The sequence below is a fragment of the Pelophylax lessonae genome, assembly GCF_965119305.1.
Source record: "Pelophylax lessonae genome assembly, chromosome: 9".
In the NCBI taxonomy this organism is placed as follows: Eukaryota; Metazoa; Chordata; class Amphibia; order Anura; family Ranidae; genus Pelophylax; species Pelophylax lessonae.
In genome coordinates this window covers 953,908-978,199 of record NC_138776.1, presented here as the reverse complement: position 1 = coordinate 978,199, position 24,292 = coordinate 953,908, and the positions used below count along the sequence as shown (strand labels likewise).

Genomic DNA, 24,292 nt, shown 5'->3' with positions numbered 1-24,292 from the left:
CCATGTGATCAGCTGATCAGGACCAGGGGGTGAAGGAACAGATCGTCTCTCCTATCCCCTCCATGCCAGGGAGGGGGAGGGGAACTGTCAGTGCAGGCGCTGGGCTGTAAGAGAGAGACTCGGCTCAGAGCCCTGCAGCTCCCCCTCCCCCCTCACCCAACAGTGGTGAAACTCCAGCGTCGGGTTGCATGTGTGACCCATGTGACCCTGGTAGTCCCGCCACTACAGCGAGAGGCGACCTTCACCCGATTTCCAAAACTTCCACAGAGAGATCCATGGAGCTCCATGGCTGCGCCGGAATATTGATGTTGGGAAGTGAATATTGTGTCCAGCGCCATATTTGGAATACTAATGGAGGCGATAAAACTAAAAAAAGATGAGGACCTGTGAGATAAAGATGGGAGATGTGGGGTTATTACAGATGTCAGTCCATGCCCCTCCCCCGCACACACTGGGTGATGGGAGATGTGGGGTTATTACAGATGTCAGTCCATGCCCCTCCCCCGCACACTGGGTGATGGGAGATGTGGGGTTATTACAGATGTCAGTCCTGCCCCTCCCCCGCACACTGGGTGATGGGAGATGTGGGGTTATTACAGATGTCAGTCCATGCCCCTCCCCCGCACACACTGGGTGATGGGAGATGTGGGGTTATTACAGATGTCAGTCCATGCCCCTCCCCCGCACACACTGGGTGATGGGAGATGTGGGGTTATTACAGATGTCAGTCCATGCCCCTCCCCCGCACACACTGGGTATTCTCTATATAAAAAAGATTCCACAGACAATGTAAACCATCATGTTTCTTTATTAGACGTTCTACGTCACCGCGCGTCTCCACCGAGACTTCCCCAGCCCATTAGGAGGATCACAGAGACTACAGGACAGGGGGGGGGGGGGGGGACACAGTACTTTGTTCTAAACCGTTTACAGGAAGGCGAGATTTGTGAATGGGCGGGATTAAGACTTGGCGTTGATGATTTCAATGAATTCCGGTTTCAGGGAAGCTCCACCCACGAGGAACCCATCAATGTCAGGCTGGCCTGCCAGCTCCTTGCAGGTGCCTCCTGTGACCGAACCTGGAGAAGAAGACAGAGGTCAGCTGGAGAAATATGGAGTAACATTATACAGAAGAGAAATTCTCAGGGATGGGGGGGGGGTCACATTATAAGGACACAATTCCATCCTGATGGGAGGGGGGGTTATAAGGACACCAGGCCATCCTTATGGGAGCTGCACCACATACAGGTGTATCTACAAATCATTCTCCCTGATGAAGGGGGCGGAGCCCCTGAAATGTGTTGGCGGCTCGGTAAACATTTTCTCCAGTTCAATATTTATCCGTTTTTGTCAAATGCAAACATTTTATTACTGGACTCCATTACAATGCGACACTTCAATTCTTAATCACTCCCCCCTACCACAACCCAAGGTGATTGCGGAGGCCCCTATGGTGCATAGAAGCTGCCGGCCCACACCCAACATTCCAATACCGCATGAACCTGGGGACTGGACATGGATTATGGTGCTTCACTTCTCAAATCACTCAGAAATGTAATGAGACCCCAAGTGCAAGAGGGGGGGAACCCTTCTCTGCCGACCACCAGTGCAACGGGGGGGGGGGGGGGAGAAATCACCCAGTCACCACTCTGCTTTGCTCATTATTAGTCAGGCTGTTCTTCCTGATGTGACCTTTGTAGTCCACCTGTTCCCCCAAATTAGGTGGTGCTGATTTCTTCAGCCCCCCAACATAGCTGGGACTTGGATTTTACCATCTGTCAGCACCCCGACCTTCCATTATTACTCCATGGTCCCATAGACTTCCCTGCCTGCCAGCCGCTGGTCACCCCAAGCTTCTCTTCTGCAGTCATATGGCCGCCCCCAACATTGATGGGAATCATTTTATTACTGAACTTGGTGCAGTTATTCACTTTTAAGGTCATCACAGAGGGTAAGGGGGGGGGGGGGGGGACGCTCTACATCTAGCACAGGTGTCAAACTGGGGGCCTTCCAGCTGTTGCAGAACTACAAGTCCCATGAGGCATTGGAAGGCTGACACATGACTCCCACAGGCAGAGGCATGATGGGACTTGTGGTTCTCAACAGCTGGAGGGCCCCCAAGTTGACACCCCTGAATTCTAGAGGAAGAGATTTGGTCTCCAAATACAGAAAGGTTTCTTCACAGTAAGAGCTGTGATAATGTGGAATAGACTCCCTCCAGAGGGGTTCTGGCCAGATCACTAGATTGCTATAAGAAAGTCCTGGATTCTTTCCTAGATAGACATAACTGGATATTAACATTTAAAAGGTAAGTAATATTTATAGGTAAAGGTGATCCAGGGAATATCTGATTGCTTTGTGGGTTTTTTCGCCCTCCTCTGGAGCAATTGTGGGTATAGGATTGTGTATATGGGATTGTATGGTTGGGGTGGGTATAGGATTGTGTATAGCGGATTGTATGGTGGGGAGGGTATAGGATTGTGTATAGGGGATTGTATGGTTGGGGAGGGTATAGGATTGTGTATATGGGATTGTATGGTTGGGGTGGGTATAGGATTGTGTATATGGGATTGTATGGTTGGGGTGGGTATAGGATGGTGTATATGGGATTGTATGGTTGGGGAGGGTATAGGATTGTGTATATGGGATTGTATGGTTGGGGAGGGTATAGGATTGTGTATAGGGGATTGTATGGTTGGGGAGGGTATAGGATTGTGTATATGGGATTGTATGGTTGGGGTGGGTATAGGATTGTGTATAGGTGATTGTATGGTTGGGGAGGGTATAGGATTGTGTATATGTGATTGTATGGTTGGGGTGGGTATAGGATTGTGTATATGGGATTGTATGGTTGGGGTGGGTATAGGATTGTGTATATGGGATTGTATGGTTGGGGTGGGTATAGGATTGTGTATATGGGATTGTATGGTTGGGGTGGGTATAGGATTGTGTATATGGGATTGTATGGTGGGGAGGGTATAGGATTGTGTATATGGGATTGTATGGTGGGGGCGGGTATAGGATTGTGTATATGGGACTGTATGGTTGGGAGGGTATAGGATTGTGTATATGGGATTGTATGGTTGGGGGAGGGTATAGGGTTGTGTATATGGGATGGTTTGGTTGTTTATTGGTTGAACTAGATGGACGTGTCTTTTTTCAACCAGACTAACTATGTAACTATATTTTAATGGATGAAAGCAGATCATTGCACCAGGTGTAATGGGTTTAGGGTGGAAGGCATGTATTGCCCCCTGGACCAGGGCTGGGACACCTTCAGCTGTTGGAGAATTACAAGTCCCACGAGGCACCGCAAGACTGACTTCCAGATGCATGATGGGATTCATAGTTTCATCATAGCTTCAATGCCAGGGGGTTTCCTACACTTACCAAAGAACATTCTATATGCAGGAGGCCACCACTATTTTATTGCAGGTGGTCTGGAGTTGGGCTTCAAAAGAGGATTTTGTCTTAAAGGTCAGGTCAGGGTCCCTCCCCCACCTAGATCTGCTCTAAGCAGAGTCCAGAATGCATCAAGAACGCAAGAGATCACCCTACAACTGGATATAGACCACAAACACGTGAAAGGTGTACACGTCCCAATGGACTACCCACCCTTCTTCAGCGTCCCAATGGACTGCCCACCCATCTTCAGCGTCCCAATGGACAGCCCACCCATCTTCAGCGTCCCAATGGACAGCCCACCCATCTTCAGCGTCCCAATGGACTGCCCACCCATCTTCAGCGTCCCAATGGACTGCCCACCCATCTTCAGCGTCCCAATGGACTGCCCACCCATCTTCAGCGTCCCAATGGACTGCCCACCCATCTTCAGCGTCCCAATGGACTGCCCACCCATCTTCAGCGTCCCAATGGACTGCCCACCCATCTTCAGCGTCCCAATGGACTGCCCACCCATCTTCAGCGTCCCAATGGACTGCCCACCCATCTTCAGCGTCCCAATGGACTGCCCACCCATCTTCAGCGTCCCAATGGACTGCCCACCCATCTTCAGCGTCCCAATGGACTGCCCACCCATCTTCAGCGTCCCAATGGACTGCCCACCCATCTTCAGCGTCCCAATGGACTGCCCACCCATCTTCAGCGTCCCAATGGACTGCCCACCCATCTTCAGCGTCCCAATGGACTGCCCACCCATCTTCAGCGTCCCAATGGACTGCCCACCCATCTTCAGCGTCCCAATGGACTGCCCACCCATCTTCAGCGTCCCAATGGACTGCCCACCCATCTTCAGCGTCCCAATGGACTACCCACCCATCTTCAGCGTCCCAATGGACTGCCCACCCATCTTCACCGTCCCAATGGACTACCCACCCATCTTCACCGTCCCAATGGACTACCCACCCATCTTTAGCGTTCCCATTGACTGCCCACCTTTGTTTAGGGAAGGGATATGTGCAATCATACAGCATCTCCCATTGGTAAGAGAAAACAGGGGAACCAAGGGTCTGGGGTAAGAAAATTCAGCCCAGATAAGAGGTTCCCAACCTCTGAGACCAGTTGGTTCCGGAGTTCCTGGGAGGTTGGAAGGTTTAGAGATCCCTAAATGCAGTAGGACGATGGGAATTCTGAGCCGCCCTGCTTAGCTTGCTGCCCCATCACCAACTGAAAGCCTGGTCCTATGCTGTACTCGTTACTGAATGACTCACCTCCATAGATAATCCGCACGGACTGCGCCACCTGATCAGACACGTGGGCTTTCAACCATTCCCGGAGCTTGGCGTGAACGTCCTGAGCCTGGAAGGAGAAACAACCAAATAATAAGACTGCAAAACTCAACATCTGTAAGAATCCGATTCTCAAATGCGATTCTGCAGAACTACAAACCAGGCTTTACCCCGGAAACTTCATAGCAAAGGATAAAATGTCACAATGGACTCTGGGAGACGACCGTTATTTCTTACATTTCATTACATTTCTTACACAGCGCTTTCTATACACTGCTCAAAAAAATTAAAGCAACACTTTGACTTGATGCTATACTCTGATTAAACTCCTGAGATATTGATCTGGTCAGTTAAGTAGCAGAGGGGGTTGTTAATCAGGTTCAGCTTCTTTGGTGTTAATGAAATTAACAGGTGCACTAGATGGGCAACAGTGAGGTGACCTCCAAACCTGGAATGGTTTTACAGGTGGAGGCCACTGACTTTTCCTACTTCTAGGGTGATAATTTTCATTTCCAGCAAACAATGTGGAATCCTTTCCTTCCCAACATTCCCCAGTCCATACCAGTATAGATCCTAACACACTACCCAGTCCATACCAGTATAGATCCTAACATTACCCAGTCCATACCAGTATAGATCCTAACACATTCCCCAGTCCATACGAGTATAGATACTAACACATTACCCAGTCCCTACCAGTATAGATCCTAACACATTACCCAGTCCATACCAGTATAGATCCTAACACATTACCCAGTCCATACCAGTATAGATCCTAACACATTACCCAGTCCATACCAGTATAGATCCTAACACATTACCCAGTCCATACCAGTATAGACCCTAACACATTACCCAGTCCATACCAGTAAAGATCCTAACACATTACCCAGTATATACCAGTATAGATCCTAACACATTACCCAGTCCATACCAGTATAGATTCTAACACATTACCCAGTCCATACCAGTATAGATCCTAACACCTTACCCAGTCCATACCAGCATAGATCCTAACATTCCCCAGTCCATACCAGTATAGACCCTAACACATTCCCCAGTCCATACCAGTATAGATCCTAACACATTCCCCAGTCCATACCAGTATAGATCCTAACACTACCCAGTCCATACCAGTATAGATCCTAACATTCCCCAGTCCATACCAGTATAGATCCTAACACATTCCCCAGTCCATACCAGTATAGATCCTAACACATTCCCCAGTCCATACCAGTATAGATCCTAACACATTCCCCAGTCCATACCAGTATAGATCCTACCACATTACCCAGTACATACCAGTATAGATCCTAACACATTACCCAGTCCATACCAGTATAGATCCTAACACACTACCCAGTCCATACCAGTATAGATCCTACCACATTACCCAGTCCATACCAGTATAGATCCTACCACATTACCCAGTCCATACCAGTATAGATCCCAACACATTACCCAGTCCATACCAGTATAGATCCTAACACATTACCCAGTCCATACCAGTATAGATCCTAACACACTACCCAGTCCATACCAGTATAGATCCTAACACATTACCCAGTCCATACCAGTATAGATCCTAACATTCCCCAGTCCATACCAGTATAGATCCTAACACATTCCCCAGTCCATACCAGTATAGATCCTAACACATTCCCCAGTCCATACCAGTATAGATCCTACCACATTCCCCAGTCCATACCAGTATAGATCCTACCACATTACCCAGTCCATACCAGTATAGATCCTACCACATTACCCAGTCCATACCAGTATAGATCCTAACACATTACCCAGTCCATACCAGTATAGATCCTAACACATTACCCAGTCCATACCAGTATAGATCCTAACACATTACCCAGTCCATACCAGTATAGATCCTAACACACTACCCAGTCCATACCAGTATAGATCCTAACATTCCCCAGTCCATACCAGTATAGATCCTAACACATTCCCCAGTCCATACCAGTATAGATCCTAACACATTCCCCAGTCCATACCAGTATAGATCCTAACACATTCCCCAGTCCATACCAGTATAGATCCTACCACATTACCCAGTCCATACCAGTATAGATCCTACCACATTACCCAGTACATACCAGTATAGATCCTAACACATTCCCCAGTCCATACCAGTATAGAGCCTAACATTCCCCAGTCCATACCAGTATAGATCCTAACATTCCCCAGTCCATACCAGTATAGATCCTAACACATTACCCAGTATATACCAGTATAGATCCTAACACATTACCCAGTCCATACCAGTATAGATCCTAACCCATTCCCCAGTCCATACCAGTATAGATCCTAACCCATTCCCCAGTCCATACCAGTATAGATCCTAACATTCCCCAGTCTATACCAGTATAGATCCTAACACATTCCCCAGTCCATACCAGTATAGATCCTAACACATTACCCAGTCCATACCAGTATAGATCCTAACACATTACCCAGTCCATACCAGTATAGATCCTAACACATTACCCAGTCCGTACCAGTATAGATCCTAACACATTACCCAGTCCATACCAGTATAGATCCTAACCCATTCCCCAGTCCATACCAGTATAGATCCTAACCCATTCCCCAGTCCATACCAGTATAGATCCTAACATTCCCCAGTCCATACCAGTATAGATCCTAACATTCCCCAGTCTATACCAGTATAGATCCTAACACATTCCCCAGTCCATACCAGTATAGATCCTAACACATTACCCAGTCCATACCAGTATAGATCCTAACACATTACCCAGTCCATACCAGTATAGATCCTAACACATTACCCAGTATATACCAGTATAGATCCTAACACCTTACCCAGTATATACCAGTATAGATATCCAGCATGAGATTTTTCCCCATTGAGCGGTGAATCGCTTCCATTAGAAGTTACACAAGTGGTGGAGAATGCGGGAACATCTTAAACTGAATTTGGTAAAGTTTGGGGACAATCCCAGTGTTCGGACCCTGCAGAAATCTCTAGTTCTGTGCCTCAAGCTGAACCCATATGAAGTATATAGAAATTTCGATGGGCCAGTGTGGACTTTCTGCCATCTCACCTGCTGGGGTGTGGCTGTCTTGCCGGTACCGATGGCCCAGACCGGTTCGTATGCCAGGACAACCTTGCTCCAGTCCTTCACATTATCTGTAAGAGAAAAGTAGATGAGAATTATAAAGGAAATAAATGAAGCAGTGATCTCATCTGCTACTGAGAAATGATTGGATGGATTCCCCTCCATAGAAGATCCTTAACCCATCAGCAGGACCGGCATCTTCTCTATTGTGCAAGGAGGAACATTGGTGAGTTTGAGGGATCCGGGTCACCTCCTTGGGGGGGGGGGAGATCAGTGGGAGGAGGCACTGCAGGCGGGGGGGGGGGGGGTCACTGGGTCCCTCATAAAACTATCCCAGTTCCATAGAGTGCGGAGATCTCATTACACCCCCACTAGATTACATTCTCATGGATCTACCTACAAACCCTCTGCTATCAGTGCAGACCGGACCGGGGTGACCTTTATCTCCTCTGGAGATGCCCCAACCTCCGATGCTGGGAACCCTTCATAGGATATTCTAATGTGACAGTTAGATTATAAAGATACAAAAACCAAATATGAAGATGAATCCTCCTGAGCTCAGCTACTGCGTGCCCAGAGCTTCATCCCGATCTATAGAATGTCTCCTATCAGAGAACGCATGGACAGAGAATAGAATAAACTACAGCAACATAATAAAGATAATAAAGTTATTTGGTTCTCAGCAGATTCAGAGTTCCCCTCCTTCTCCTGCACCACCGTCCTGGGGGAGGCCCCCCCCCACCCTTCAGTCAGCTGTCTCTTCCTGCAGTGACCCCCCCCATCCTTCAGTCAGCTGTCTCTTCCTTCAGTGACCCCCCCATCCTTCAGTCAGCTGTCTCTTCCTTCAGTGACCCCCCCCACCCTTCAGTCAGCTGTCTCTTCCTGCAGTGACCCCCCCATCCTTCAGTCAGCTGTCTCTTCCTTCAGTGACTCCCCCATCCTTCAGTCAGCTGTCTCTTCCTGCAGTGACCCCCCCCCCCCCATCCTTCAGTCAGCTGTCTCTTCCTTCAGTGACCCCCCCATCCTTCAGTCAGCTGTCTCTTCCTTCAGTGACTCCCCCATCCTTCAGTCAGCTGTCTCTTCCTGCAGTGACCCCCCCCCCCCATCCTTCAGTCAGCTGTCTCTTCCTTCAGTGACCCCCCCATCCTTCAGTCAGCTGTCTCTTCCTTCAGTGACCCCCCCATCCTTCAGTCAGCTGTCTCTTCCTTCAGTGACTCCCCCATCCTTCAGTCAGCTGTCTCTTCCTGCAGTGACCCCCCCCCCATCCTTCAGTCAGCTGTCTCTTCCTTCAGTGACTCCCCCATCCTTCAGTCAGCTGTCTCTTCCTGCAGTGACCCCCCCCCCATCCTTCAGTCAGCTGTCTCTTCCTGCAGTGACTCCCTCCCATCCTTCAGTCAGCTGTCTCTTCCTGCAGTGACCCCCCCATCCTTCAGTCAGCTGTCTCTTCCTGCAGTGACCCCCCCCCCCATCCTTCAGTCAGCTGTCTCTTCCTTCAGTGACCCCCCCATCCTTCAGTCAGCTGTCTCTTCCTGCAGTGACTCCCTCCCATCCTTCAGTCAGCTGTCTCTTCCTGCAGTGACCCCCCCCATCCTTCAGTCAGCTGTCTCTTCCTGCAGTGACTCCCTCCCATCCTTCAGTCAGCTGTCTCTTCCTTCAGTGACCCCCCCATCCTTCAGTCAGCTGTCTCTTCCTTCAGTGACCCCCCCATCCTTCAGTCAGCTGTCTCTTCCTTCAGTGACCCCCCCCATCCTTCAGTCAGCTGTCTCTTCCTTCAGTGACCCCCCCCATCCTTCAGTCAGCTGTCTCTTCCTGCAGCGACTCCCTCCCATCCTTCAGTCAGCTGTCTCTTCCTTCAGTGACCCCCCCATCCTTCAGTCAGCTGTCTCTTCCTGCAGTGACCCCCCCATCCTTCAGTCAGCTGTCTCTTCCTTCAGTGACCCCCCCATCCTTCAGTCAGCTGTCTCTTCCTGCAGTGACCCCCCCCCCATCCTTCAGTCAGCTGTCTCTTCCTTCAGTGACCCCCCCCCCCATCCTTCAGTCAGCTGTCTCTTCCTGCAGCGACTCCCTCCCATCCTTCAGTCAGCTGTCTCTTCCTTCAGTGACCCCCCCATCCTTCAGTCAGCTGTCTCTTCCTTCAGTGACCCCCCCATCCTTCAGTCAGCTGTCTCTTCCTTCAGTGACCCCCCCATCCTTCAGTCAGCTGTCTCTTCCTTCAGTGACTCCCCCATCCTTCAGTCAGCTGTCTCTTCCTGCAGTGACCCCCCCCCCATCCTTCAGTCAGCTGTCTCTTCCTTCAGTGACTCCCCCATCCTTCAGTCAGCTGTCTCTTCCTGCAGTGACCCCCCCCCCATCCTTCAGTCAGCTGTCTCTTCCTGCAGTGACTCCCTCCCATCCTTCAGTCAGCTGTCTCTTCCTGCAGTGACCCCCCCATCCTTCAGTCAGCTGTCTCTTCCTGCAGTGACCCCCCCCCCCATCCTTCAGTCAGCTGTCTCTTCCTTCAGTGACCCCCCCATCCTTCAGTCAGCTGTCTCTTCCTGCAGTGACTCCCTCCCATCCTTCAGTCAGCTGTCTCTTCCTGCAGTGACCCCCCCCATCCTTCAGTCAGCTGTCTCTTCCTGCAGTGACTCCCTCCCATCCTTCAGTCAGCTGTCTCTTCCTTCAGTGACCCCCCCATCCTTCAGTCAGCTGTCTCTTCCTTCAGTGACCCCCCCATCCTTCAGTCAGCTGTCTCTTCCTTCAGTGACCCCCCCCCATCCTTCAGTCAGCTGTCTCTTCCTTCAGTGACCCCCCCCCATCCTTCAGTCAGCTGTCTCTTCCTGCAGCGACTCCCTCCCATCCTTCAGTCAGCTGTCTCTTCCTTCAGTGACCCCCCCATCCTTCAGTCAGCTGTCTCTTCCTGCAGTGACCCCCCCATCCTTCAGTCAGCTGTCTCTTCCTTCAGTGACCCCCCCATCCTTCAGTCAGCTGTCTCTTCCTGCAGTGACCCCCCCCCCATCCTTCAGTCAGCTGTCTCTTCCTTCAGTGACCCCCCCCCCCATCCTTCAGTCAGCTGTCTCTTCCTTCAGTGACCCCCCCATCCTTCAGTCAGCTGTCTCTTCCTGCAGTGACCCCCCCATCCTTCAGTCAGCTGTCTCTTCCTTCAGTGACCCCCCCCATCCTTCAGTGACCCCCCCCATCCTTCAGTCAGCTGTCTCTTCCTGCAGTGACTCCCTCCCATCCTTCAGTCAGCTGTCTCTTCCTGCAGTGACCCCCCCCATCCTTCAGTCAGCTGTCTCTTCCTGCAGTGACCCCCCCATCCTTCAGTCAGCTGTCTCTTCCTTCAGTGACCCCCCCATCCTTCAGTCAGCTGTCTCTTCCTTCAGTGACCCCCCCATCCTTCAGTCAGCTGTCTCTTCCTTCAGTGACCCCCCCCCCATCCTTCAGTCAGCTGTCTCTTCCTTCAGTGACCCCCCCATCCTTCAGTCAGCTGTCTCTTCCTGCATCTTCCTTTGGCTCCTCCTTTGTTCAGATGAAGATTACACATAAAGTGAAGTCAGTAGAACTTGTCGGGGTTCCTTCCATTTATAGGGGGGGGGGGGACTTGTTACATAACAATGACAGAATAAGAAGTACGACATAAGAAAACTCACCTGCAATAAACTTTGTCTGCTCAGCCACAACTTTCTCTGTGATTCCGGCTTCCCGCTGGTCGAGTTTCTCTCCGATACAAGCGATGACCCCGACCCCCTCAGACAGAGCGTGTGCCACCTTCTGGCCAATCAGCTGCACAGAAAAGATGAGAAGTTGTCGATCCCGCCAGGAAACATTCCGCTTCTACATCGACTTCAACTGAAAACCGACCGACTACAAATCTACTGCAACCCAACGCCCACCAATGGGAGGAGAGATATCCGCCTTTCCATAGGAGGAACGCACGGCTCTGCAGTGATGGGCAGGAAAAATCGCAGGAAATCGCTGTGTGGCACCAATCAGTCATACAAGTCAATGACTCCGAATATACTTCACTATTTACACACTTCAATACCGGACACACCCCTATACCCCCCCCCCCCCCCGACACACCCCTCTACCCTTCCCCCAGGCAAACACCCCCTCTACGCAAAAACAAAGAAGAAAGCCGCTCAGGTGCAAGTTCAGCACTCGGTGCAGGTCAGATCCGCCATCCAGGCATGTAGACATCCAAAAGAGAGAGACCGCACTCAAAGATGTTAGATAAAAATCCTTAGGACTCCTTTATTCTCCATAAATCCAATAGACAGCAGGTGTGTGGTTATGAATAAGCGATTTTTATCGTGAAACGCGTCAACCCGACACGTCTGTCCGTGTATTGCACTGTCTGTCTGCTGTCTATTGGATTTATGGAGAATAAAGGAGTCCTAAGGATTTTTATCTAACATCTTTGAGTGCGGTCTCTCTCTTTTGGATGTCTAAACACCCCCTCTACCCCCCCCGGTCTCCCCCAAGCACACCCCTCTACGCCCCCACCCCCCCCAGGCACACACCCCTCTACTCCCACATCACCCAGGCACACACCCCTCTACCCCCCCCCCCCAGACACTTACCCCTCTACGCCCCCCCAGCACACACCACTCTACCCGCCTTCCCCCGGACACACACCACTCTACCCCCCAGGCTTACACCCCTCTACCCACCTCCTCCGGGCAAACACACACACCCCTCCCCCCTCTACCTCGCCCCCCCCCCCCCCTCCGGGCTTACACCACTCTACCCGCCCCCCCTCCGGGCACACACACCCTCTACCATCCCCCTGAACAGGACAATGTTCAGCTTTTAGCGCCGTCATACATTCAATGACAATTACTCAGACATTTCTACATTGTACCCAGATGACATTTTACACTTCATTAGAACATTTTCCAAATAACTTCTTCATAAATTTAAGCCAAAATATAATTTTATTCCCCCTAGTGCCCCCCCCCCCACTGCTCCTAGTGCAACAATGCTGCCCCTCCCAAGGTTACGGTGAGTTGTCACCCCGGGACAGGAAGTGCCGGAAGCCGTTGATTGCAATTTACCAACCAACAGGGAGAGCGAGAACATCGCCCTGCATTGCCGGTCCCTGCTGAGGGGGGGTGGATGTGTAGGTGGGAGGGGACACTATGGGGGGGGGTATGTAAAGGGAAGAGCAGGACACGGGTATGCAGAGGAAGACTACTATACGGGGGGGGGGGGGGGGCACAGGACACACTGCTGCTTTTATTGGGGGGGCGCGTTTTTTATTTTTTCTATTTAAAGGGCATCACACCCCATCCCCCCTCTTCCCTTTCCCGGGGGTCTTTGATTTTCATGTTGTCCAGGCAGATCTCAGCCTCTGAAAGGCCCCGCCCCCCGCTGTATAGGATCACCGGGTGACAAAGGCCTGAAAAGAAAACCAATGTAGCCGCCCGGATCGGTGAGATGAAATATTTTACATTCTTATTGGATTTACAGAGAACACCTCAACAATCCGAACCAATACCGATCAATACCGATCAATACCAATCAATACCAATCAATACCAATCAATACCAATCAATACCAATCAATACCAATCAATACCAATCAATACCAATCAATACCAATCAATACCAATCAATACCAACCAATACCAACCAATACCAACCAATACCAACCAATGTGATTGGGGGGGTCCGAGAATCAAAGATCTCCAATCATCCCAAAAGGTCCATCAATGCCATGAATTGCAGCGTATCAAAGCATTTACACCCCCCCCCCCCCATTTTATCCAGGGAAAGCATTTACACCCCCCACCCTAGCCCCATCCACCCCCCCCCCCCCCCCATTATATCCGGGGAAAGCAGACAACGTACTCACCTCATCCGACTCCCCGAAGACGTGTCTCCTCTCCGAGTGTCCGAGAATCACCCAGGTGGCTCCGACATCTTTTATCATCGCCGGGCTGCAGAGAGACAGAAATCACTGTAACCATTTCCTCTCCACACAGGCAAAGCACCCCCCCCCCCCCAGCAGGCAGGGCACCCCCCACACAGGCATGGCCCCCCCACCCCATAGGCAAGCAGGACACCCCCCCCCACACACAGGGAACATTGAATACCTGATCTCTCCGGTGAACGCTCCTTTTGCGACTTTGTAGCAGTTCTGGGCGGCGACACCGAATTTGGCGTCCAGCTTCTGTCGGGCGAAGTCCAGGTAGATGGAAGGAGCTCCGCAGACGACCTCTGGAGGAACAAAGAGCCTCGGTAAGAGGGACACAAAATCCAACATCTTCCAAGGACAAACTGGCCTTCCCCTCCCCTCCCCATATAATGTATGGAGAATACGGCGGTGATGGGTGGAGGAGAATTCGGGTCTCATTGCTTCTATGTGGAAAGGCAACTTCCAATCGATGTAAAACTGACCGAACATCGGATGGAAGCACCGCGTGTCACACAATTCTCTTTTCCTGCTAAGCTGTTGTCACCCCATTGTTTGCACCCCAGAGCCGCTATTTTCAGCCTCTTCCTGTCTACACGGGCTCAGCATTACACGCCCTCCCTCCCCCTGCACAGCATTACACGCCCTCCCGCCCCCTGCACAGCATTACACGCCCTCCCTCCGGCTGCACAGCATTACACGCCCTCCCGCCCGCTGCACAGCATTACACGCCCTCCCTCCCCCTGCACAGCATTACACGCCCTCCCTCCGGCTGCACAGCATTACACGCCCTCCCGCCCGCTGCACAGCATTACACGCCCTCCCGCCCCCTGCACAGCATTACACGCCCTCCCGCCCCCTGCACAGCATTACACGCCCTCCCGCCCCCTGCACAGCATTACACGCCCTCCCGCCCCCTGCACAGCATTACACGCCCTCCCGCCCCCTGCACAGCATTACACGCCCTCCCGCCCCCTGCACAGCATTACACGCCCTCCCGCCCCCTGCACAGCATTACACGCCCTCCCGCCCCCTGCACAGCATTACACGCCCTCCCGCCCCCTGCACAGCATTACACGCCCTCCCGCCCCCTGCACAGCATTACACGCCCTCCCGCCCCCTGCACAGCATTACACACCCTCCCGCCCGCTGCACAGCATTACACGCCCTCCCGCCCCCTGCACAGCATTACACGCCCTCCCGCCCCCTGCACAGCATTACACGCCCTCCCGCCCCCTGCACAGCATTACACGCCCTCCCGCCGACTGCACAGCATTACACGCCCTCCCGCCGGCTGCATTACACGCCCTCCCGCCCGCTGCACAGCATTACACGCCCTCCCGCCCGCTGCACAGCATTACACACACAGTAACTCAACTGGAAGACTGTTGTCACCCTGTAACAGGAAGTGGCTGAACAAAGAGTATCATGGGCGGGTGAAAGGGGGACGTCTACATTCCTCATCCCAGGAGGCAGCTCATGGGGTCTCATGTGCAGAAATTTTACACCAGCAAGGGACCCAACACATACAGCTGGGATCCGCCAGATCCCATAACATTGCCAAATAGTCCTGCTTCATGTCCGCACGTGTCCAATATGAATTCAAAATGGCGGCACTGGAGGAGAGCAATGTGGGGAGAACCTTCTCTACACGCAAAGATAATTTTATTACACAGATGTAACCTTATGGCTCCCCCACCCATCAGCCAACGCATGCACTCTGTGTGCCACCCCTGCCCATCCACCAACGCATGCACTCTGTGTGCCACCCCTGCCCATCAGCCAACGCATGCACTCTGTGTGCCACCCCTGCCCATCAGCCAACGCATGCACTCTGTGTGCCACCCCTGCCCATCAGCCAACGCATGCACTCTGTGTGCCACCCCTGCCCATCCGCCCAACGCATGCACTCTGTGTGCCAAACCATAGGGTGCTGTAGCATGATGAGGTTCAGTGCGATTTTGGAAAAGGGTCGGGGGCTCTCACACAGCAGCCACTGTGCAAAGATGCATGCGCTTCGTCACACCATCACTTCAGCGGGGGGTGATTGGTCAGGGAAATGGCTGGTGTTGGCACTTAAATCCCGGCACCATGGTTGGTTTGGTGTCTGGAAGATAAAATTTCATTTCCATTACATTGGAATTTAAAAGTTCAATTCACCATAATGCAGAATCAGTGGGAGCCCCGAGTGTCACCACAACCGCCTGCCACCAGACACAGCGTGCCACTTGTTACCCGATTCCTAAAGAGCGGATCTCCCTGGGTAGTGGATCTCTTGGGGTCCAGTCCAGATCCCTTCAAGGTTACCGCCACCCCCTGGGGACTGAATCCCGGATCTCTTCAAGGCTGAATGCCTCAGGCTGGAGTCATGGATCTCATGGCTCCCCAGGGATCAGTGGCATCGTGGGTGAGCAGGAGGGGGGGGCTCACTGTACAGCCAGTGTGTACCCCCCTACAGGCAGAGGCAGTACAGGCGGGTTCATTGAAGGACGGTGTATACCCCCCTACAGGCGGGTTCATGGAATGGCCAGTGTGTACCCCCCTACAGGCAGAGGCAGTACAGGCGGGTTCATCGAACGGACGGTGTGTGAACATGGCTCCCTGTAAAATCCCAGCCAGGGACAGCAGTGCAAACATCCGCAGCGGCACTCTTCTGAATTTGACACCTGGGGGCCAGTGGGGCCCTTCTCTTCTCTATTTGGCGCTGGTTGGTTTCCTCCCTGGTGAGCGATGTCATTGGTTGGTTGACCCCAGGCAGCTCTAACAGCCAATGGCTCAGAGTCTCATGTGGAGGTGGAGGCGGAGCCACTGCTGTGTTTGCTGGATCTGTCCGTTTCATTCCAGGACAATACCCGGTCCCGGAATGAAGGTGCCTGAGAACCCGGGACAGACCCGCAAAATGCAGGACTGTCCCGGGCAATCCAGGACATGTGGCCCCCCTGTCTCCTATGTATCGGGAAAGCATGCGATTTTGCGCACATGCCCAACACGGATGTAAACTGGGCCTCAGATAACCATGCAGTTTGGGATGTGTGTGTGGGGGGGGGGGGGGGGTGACTTGCACAATGAACGGCCCCCACCACATGTCTGTTATACAGCAGCGCGTTTCCATGACTCAGGAAAGCGGGAGGAGAATTTGCGCACATTCCCAATATGTAAAGATGCCAATGTAGCCTGAGGGCATCCGCTAATGTGCAGAACTTCGTGTGCCAATCTCACAGCCCAACGCGTTTGGTCCGGTGTGATTTTGGGAACGGGTCAGGGAGTTTCTTGCACATCGGGCAGCCAATAGAAATCCTACATATAACACGTGGCGATGCGTGCGCTCAGTCCCACCCATCTATACATAGATTACACCTGGAAACATTGTGAGCGCCCTCTAGTAATCGCAGGCGGCATTCCTGACCTTTGCCCTTCCAGCTGTTGATGCCAAATGCACCGTCCCAGGAATAAACCAATTTACAGCCCCCCCCCCATGTGACCCCTGAACTGTGCTGGGAAGGACACGGGGTAATGAGAGGCAGCAGCTGCCGGCCGACCTCTATGGAGGATTAGATTGCATGACTTGTAATGAATCCGGCGGGACGGGACAGGGGGGGGGCGCAGGGGTCTCGGTGATGTGATGTCCTATTGCAGAATTTCTTTTATTTCTCCTAAAAGGTCCAACTAAATCCATGAAATGAGTCCCAACAACATCGGACCCGGGACAGAACGGCGGCTCTTCTGCTTCGGGAGTCCGGAGATCGTTCATCTCTTCCCTCCACATCACAAGATTTCACTAAAATCTCCATACTGAGGGAATGGAACCGAGTTCTGCTCTCTATAAACCACCATAGACTATGGAGGCCCAGTATAAACCAGCATAGACTATGGAGGCCCAGTATAAACCACCATAGACTATGGAGGCCCAGTATAAACCAGCATAGACTATGGAGGCCCAGTATAAACCACCATAGACTATGGAGGCCCAGTATAAACCAGCATAGACTATGGAGGCCCAGTATAAACCACCATAGACTATGGAGGCCCAGTATAAACCAGCATAGACTATGGAGGCCCAGTATAAACCAGCATAGACTATGGAGGCCCAGTATAAACCAGCATAGAATATGGCGGCCCAGTATAAACCAGCATAGACTATGGCGGCCCAGTATAAACCACCACAGACTATGGCGGCCCAGTATAAACCACCACAGACTATGGCGGCCCAGTATAAACCACCACAGACTATGGCGGCCCAGTATAAACCACCATAGACTATGGCGGCCCAGTATAAACCACCATAGACTATGGCGGCCCAGTATAAACCACCATAGACTATGGCGGCCCAGTATAAACCACCATAGACTATGGCGGCCCAGTATAAACCACCATAGACTATGGCGGCCCAGTATAAACCACCATAGACTATGGCGGCCCAGTATAAACCACCATAGACTATGGCGGCCCAGTATAAACCACCATAGACTATGGCGGCCCAGTATAAACCACCATAGACTATGGCGGCCCAGTATAAACCACCATAGACTATGGCGGCCCAGTATAAACCACCATAGAATATGGCGGCCCAGTATAAACCAGCACAGAATATGGCGGCCCAGTATAAACCAATCCAATGAACATTCTGGGTAGATGTGGGTGTGGCTGTTACTCTGCTCTGTCAGTAGAGACCAATGCAATGTAAGGGTTGGAGGCCACAAAAAAAGTGATTTTCAACCCAATAGGCAGCAACAATGCCACCAGCAGTATAGTACCCCTCCCCCCCTCCCCTCCCCCCATACCGGGCCCCATGGGATCCCTATGAGCAGCGCTGATCTCATGTATTCTTATACCTGAACATTAACACTGGGGGGCGCTCTCATCACCCCCCCCCCCCCATGGAGAGGTCTCTGAAGGACACCGGTCTCTATAGAAGGGGGGGGGGCACTTTTCATATACAAACCCCATATAGAGGGATTTTATTATATACTATTCCCATGGGGGGGGGGGCCCTCTATAAAAGATTGTACAAAAAGTGACCCCACCTATGAGGATTGTGTATAAAAAGTAACCCCCCCTTCATTATGGGGACTGTATATATAAAGGATGACCCCCCCCCCCCCTTTTTATCCAGGAATACACACAATCCCTGGAAATAGGGGGGGGCTGAGGGGTCACTTTATACAAAAGATGGGGGGGTGACATTTCACATACCAGCAGAGACAAAGGGTCCCCCCTGTATAAACCGTACCCATGGGGGGGGGGGGGACCTTTATATAGAGAGTCCCCATACAAGCATGGAAAGTAACCGTTATATAGGGGAAACTGGAGGGGGGGCGTCTGGTCAGCTGTAGGGAGGGGGGGGGAATTGCATGATTTCTAATAGTAATTCTGGGTAGCAGAGACCACATTGCATCATGTATCTTACAGACCCCCCCCCCCCCCCAATATCCAGCACACCCCCGACCACCATCCCCCCCCTCTACAATTTTGTGACATAAGAGATCCCCTCCCCCGGAGATGTACAGTAGAATGACACAAGGACATACTGGAGACATTCCCCCCCCCCTCCCCCCCCCCAATCTGCTATTTATAGCCATCGGTCAGATTTATTTTGGGCGCAGGAAAAGGTGAAAAGGCGCGACCTTCATCCAATCCGAGTGCAGATCTCCGGGAAAGGTCAGAGCCATTCTGGGACGACGCTTCAGCTGTCCCAGGGGGGGTTAAAGGTCACTTGGAAAGAATATCGCCCTCTGCCCCAGACTGAACCGTGCCCCCCCCCCCCCAACTCACCGCTGAACCGTGCCCCCCCCAACTCACCGCTGAACCGTGCCCCCCCCCCCAACTCACCGCTGAACCGTGCCCCCCCTCCTACCCCCCAACTCATCCCTGAACCGTGCCCCCCCCCCCCCCAACTCACCGCTGAACCCTGCCCCCCCCCCCCCAACTCATCCCTGAACCGTGCCCCCCCCCCCCAACTCACCGCTGAACCGTGCCCCCCCCCCCCCCCCAACTCATCCCTGAACCCTGCCCCCCCCCCAACTCACCGCTGAACCGTGCCCCCCCCCCAACTCACCGCTGAACCCTGCCCCCCCCCCCCCCCAACTCATCCCTGAACCGTGCCCCCCCCCCAACTCACCGCTGAACCGTGCCCCCCCCCCAACTCACCGCTGAACCGTGCCCCCCCCCCCTACCCCTTAACTCATCCCTGAACTGCAGCCTCCAAATCACCCCTGAACTGCGCCCCCCCCCCCCCCAACCACAGCCTTCAGACTTGCCCCTGAACCATGTCTCCCCCCCCCCCCCCCCCCCCCAATACCAACTCACCCCTAAACCATGCGCCCCCAACACCACCTCCCCCCCTGGTCTAAGATGTACAATGGGGGGGGGAGGGGAGAGCTGAGTGCAGTCATTGTCGCCGTCTCTTTAAACTCCTGACGCTGCAGAGGTTGTACGTGACTGGCAGCACAGAGAGGCGGAGTCACAGCCGGAAACCACGCCCTCCGCTCACATCACCTCCCATCATCCCACACTAATGATACAAAGTCATTGCTGCCGTACCCAGAGCTCAGCATGCTGGGACTTGTAGTTCTACAGCACAGCCTGCAAAAAGATTTATTTATGGTCCCAGCCCCCACATTGCAGCCTTCTACCCTCCCCCCCCCCCACCCTCTATTGTACTTCAACTGCTCACTGTGTCCCCCCCCCCAAAGAACTGGAATTGGGGTCATTCAACGTCTTCAGCCTGCAGCTGCAATGCATTGTGGGATTCGCATCCTGACCTATTCTGTGCTGCGTCCTTGGCCACCGCTTTCCCCGGCCTCAACCCCATCGCCCCCCTCTCTGACCACCCAGTGCCCCCCTCCCCGACCCCCCCTACCCCATCGCCCCCCTCCCCGACCCCCCCCTACCCCAGCGCCCCCCCTACCCCAGCACCCCCCTCCCTGACCACCCAGTGCCCCCCTCCCCGACCCCCCCCTACCCCAGCGCCCCCCCTACCCCAGCACCTCCCTCCCTGACCACCCAGTGCCCCCCTCCCCGACCCCACTACCGACCCCCCTACCCCATCGCCCCCCTCTCTGACCACCCAGTGCCCCCCTCCCCGACCCCCCCCCTACCCCAGCGCCCCCCCTACCCCAGCACCCCCCTCCCTGACCACCCAGCACCCCCCTCCCCGACCCCCCCTACCCCAGCGCCTCCCTCCCCCACCCCCCCCTACCCCAGCGCCTCCTTCCCTGACCACCCAGTGGCATCTCCCCCCCCCTACATGGGCAGCCATATAAAGGGCAGAAGGGGGACCGATGACCACTCTGGTGACCGAGGGAATAATAAGGATGAAGCCGAGCCCCCATCTGACCATTGGCCGGGATTTGAGGGTTGGATGTGACCTGGGACAGATCAGACCATTATTGTCTGAAGAACGTTCTCGGGGTCCTACATGTGCCCCCCCCCCCCCCCATCATCGCTCACCCACCCCATCCCCCCACCCTCATGTATAGTGTGGGATCCGCTCTGTACAATTCTGGTGAATGGAATCCATCCAGAGATCCTCAGTGACCAATCCCAGCATTTGTTTTATGCCCCCCCCCCCCCCCATGAATAATTCCCATCTCTCTCCTTATTCCAGCATTCAGTCCTCTGTGCTCAGCGTTACACCGACTTCATCCGGACCCCAACAATTCCCCCCCCCCCCCCCCCCATTTACTGAGAGCGACAGCCAATCAGAGACTCCCAAATATCTGCACATCCAACTGTCACTTCCCAGCATGCCGTTCATTCTGAGCTGACAGCCGGCCTGGTGATGCGTCAGTTAATAGATGGAGAAGTTCAAGGACAGTGCGGTCACCGGCAGAGGAGGGGGGGGGGAGGGGTGAAGGATGCGGTCCTGGAGGACTCAGATTATAAAGGCTGGATGACAGGACTGTGCAATAGTCTGCAGACAAAGCCTCTGTATACTCCCCCTCCCCCCTATATACTCCCCCTCCCCCCCTATATACTCCCCGCCCCCCCCCTATATACTCCCCCCTATATACTCCCCCCCCTATATACTCCCCCCCCCTATATACTCCCTGCCCCCCCCCCTATATACTCCCCCCCCCATATATACTCTGCTGTGGTTACAGAACTGTGGTTTCCGTCTCCCAGGAGACTTCTGTAACAATTAACCCCTTCCCCTCCCCCTCCACATTCATTACTGCAGAATGATGGAATATACAGAACATCCAATCACATCTCTCCCTGATAACAGCAAACACCCGGCTGACCCACCGACCCCTCCCATCCATTCACTTCTATTGGATGAGCCGGATGGATCGGAGTCTCTTCAACCCCTCATCAATACGGTGCAACTGATGAGCGGAACTATGACCTTCAGCCAATAACAGTCCTGCATGCAGCCCCCCCCCTGCATGAAGCCCCCCCACACACACTCCCCCCCCCCCCACACCCCCCCTGCATGCAGCCCCCCCCCAATGCGGGGTGCTGAGCTCTTCATTCATTTCCTAGGAGGCCGTATAGAAAATGTAGCAGAACCCATTACTGACACCCAACACAGGGGGGGGGGGGGGAGATCCGGGCATGGGGGGGGTTTACTGCCCTGACATAGGGGATCCATGTACAGGGGGGGCCCTAAAATCTGTGTCAATGTGAGTCACAGGTGTGAGGCCAATCTTACCAAAGTCTAATCTTCTATCCCATACACACCCCCCCTCCCCCATACACTCCCCCCCCCCCCAATACACACCCCCCCTGCCCCCCCCCCCCCCCCACCCTATAGGGACTCAGTCAAATGTCGGGAGTTGAGCGCCAGGAATTCCCACCCATCTACAGGAACTGATCAGGTTCTGATATATTGGTTATTGATCACTTACACTATTAGCACAGCGCATATATAATTCTCAGGATTATAGAAGTGGGAGGGTCATTGGGGCTCTGAGGACACGCCCCCCACCCTACCTGTCCCTGAATGGAGGGACTGAGATTGGATCTATAAATAGAAGTTTCAGATTTCTTCCAATAATAAAGATACAAAGTAACAATCAGAGATTAGAATCATTGATGAGAAATGGGGCAACCCCCACCTGTCTCAGAACTGATCAATAACTAATATATCAGCAGCCTGATCATCAATACTAATCTACAGACAGAGAAGCACCGGATCCCCCCCCCCCCCCCATCATATGATCAATAACCAATATATCAGCAGCCTGATCAATACTCAGACAGGTGGTGGAGTGCAGAGCCCTGTACACCAATCATATCTATAATCCTAAACTGATCAATATCTGGAATCTGCTGATATCTTATATGATCAATAATCAATATATCAGCAGCCTGATCAATATATAATCAGAACATTACAGATATTGATCAGTATAGGATTATAGAGATGATTGGTGTACAGGGCTCTGCACTCCCCCATCGGTCTGAGTATTGATCAGGCTGCTGATTTATTGGTTGTTGATCATACAAGATATCAGCAGATTACAGATATATTAGTTATTGATCACATACACTAATAGCTCATTATAATTCATGAAGGGATTAGAATCGGGGGGGGGGGGGGGGTCACCTCACCCGATGTGGGCACTGATATTACTTATTGATTATATATACTATATCTTCTCAGTACAGATAATCGCACCCATGGAAGGGGGCGTGTCCATCTCCGGCTCCCCACTTCTCTTGGAATTGATCGGGTTCAAATATACTCGATATTGATCAGATATCTTCTATCACATTACCGGAATAAATGCACCAATCAGAGCTCAGAGTGGCTCCAGGGTCTCCTCTGGTTTTGGAATTGATCAGATTTATTGGTTATTGATCAAACGTACTGATCAGCACATTAGAGATATAAGTGCACAGATTAGAATTACAGGGGGGGGGGTGGAGCTCTGCCTTATTTTGGGTCCCTATCGGTCTCAGAATTGATCAGGTTCAGTTATTGATCATATGTATTGATCAGCACAGTACAGGTAGAATTGCATTGATAGTATTGATCTCTGGGCCTCTCACCGGTCTCAGAATTGATCAGGTTCTGATATATTGGGTATTGATTATCTATATTAGTACATTATAGATTATGGGAAGGGGGAGGGGTATTGATCAGGATCTGATATATTAGGACAGTATAGATAAGGGGGGAGGGGTATTGATCTCACCGGTCTCACAATTGATCAGGTTCTGATATATTAGAACATTATAGATAAGGGGGAGGGGTATTGATCAGGATCTGATATATTAGGACAGTATAGATAAGGGGGGAGGGGTATTGATCTCACCTGTCTCAGCATTGATCTTGCCGGAGTTCAGGGTATTGATCAGCTCCCCCAGGCTCTTCTTATCGCCGTTCAGCTTCCAGTTTCCCCCCACGAAGAACTTCCTCGGAGACATGGTGTGGGTCGGTGTCTTTCTGTCGGTGGATATTAATGAACGAGGAGGCGGAGCGGTGAAGACAGAAGCGCAGGCTGCGTGCGCCGCCTTTAAATAAGAGCCGGGGACACGCCCCCCTCTCCTGGGCAAAGGTCCTATTCGCTGCGCCCAATGGCGCTTTGACAGCTAGAACACGCCTCTTCCTACCGGCGCCATCTTAAGTGTGGGCAATGCACTGCAGCGTCCTGGCAGAATACC

At 52.6% G+C, this 24,292-nt stretch overlaps 1 protein-coding gene across 1 annotated transcript; it reads right to left on the bottom strand.

Annotated features, from left to right (window-relative positions):
- Positions 1-792: 792 nt before the first annotated feature.
- On the bottom strand, positions 793-24,078 carry TPI1 (triosephosphate isomerase 1). Its single transcript, XM_082266835.1, has 7 exons — positions 23,944-24,078; positions 13,863-13,986; positions 13,622-13,706; positions 11,416-11,548; positions 7,772-7,857; positions 4,671-4,758; positions 793-1,079 (listed from the first exon to the last, which is right to left on the bottom strand). The coding sequence occupies exons 1-7, from the start codon at positions 24,053-24,055 to the stop codon at positions 961-963; spliced, it is 747 nt and encodes a 248-aa protein (XP_082122961.1). The 5' UTR covers positions 24,056-24,078; the 3' UTR covers positions 793-960.
- Between the last annotated feature and the right edge of the window lie 214 nt (positions 24,079-24,292).

What these genes read in the sequence shown, in the direction of transcription:
- TPI1 (XM_082266835.1), bottom strand. Translation starts at nt 24,055, where the DNA reads ATGTCTCCGAGGAAGTTCTTCGTGGGGGGAAACTGGAAGCTGAACGGC. An exon ending in GCAGACAAAGTTTATTGCAG is followed by an intron (nt 7,858 to 11,415) that starts GTGAGTTTTCTT and finishes TTTCTCTTACAG; the next exon opens with ATAATGTGAAGGACTGGAGC. An exon ending in AGACAGCCACACCCCAGCAG is followed by an intron (nt 4,759 to 7,771) that starts GTGAGATGGCAG and finishes TTCTCCTTCCAG; the next exon opens with GCTCAGGACGTTCACGCCAA.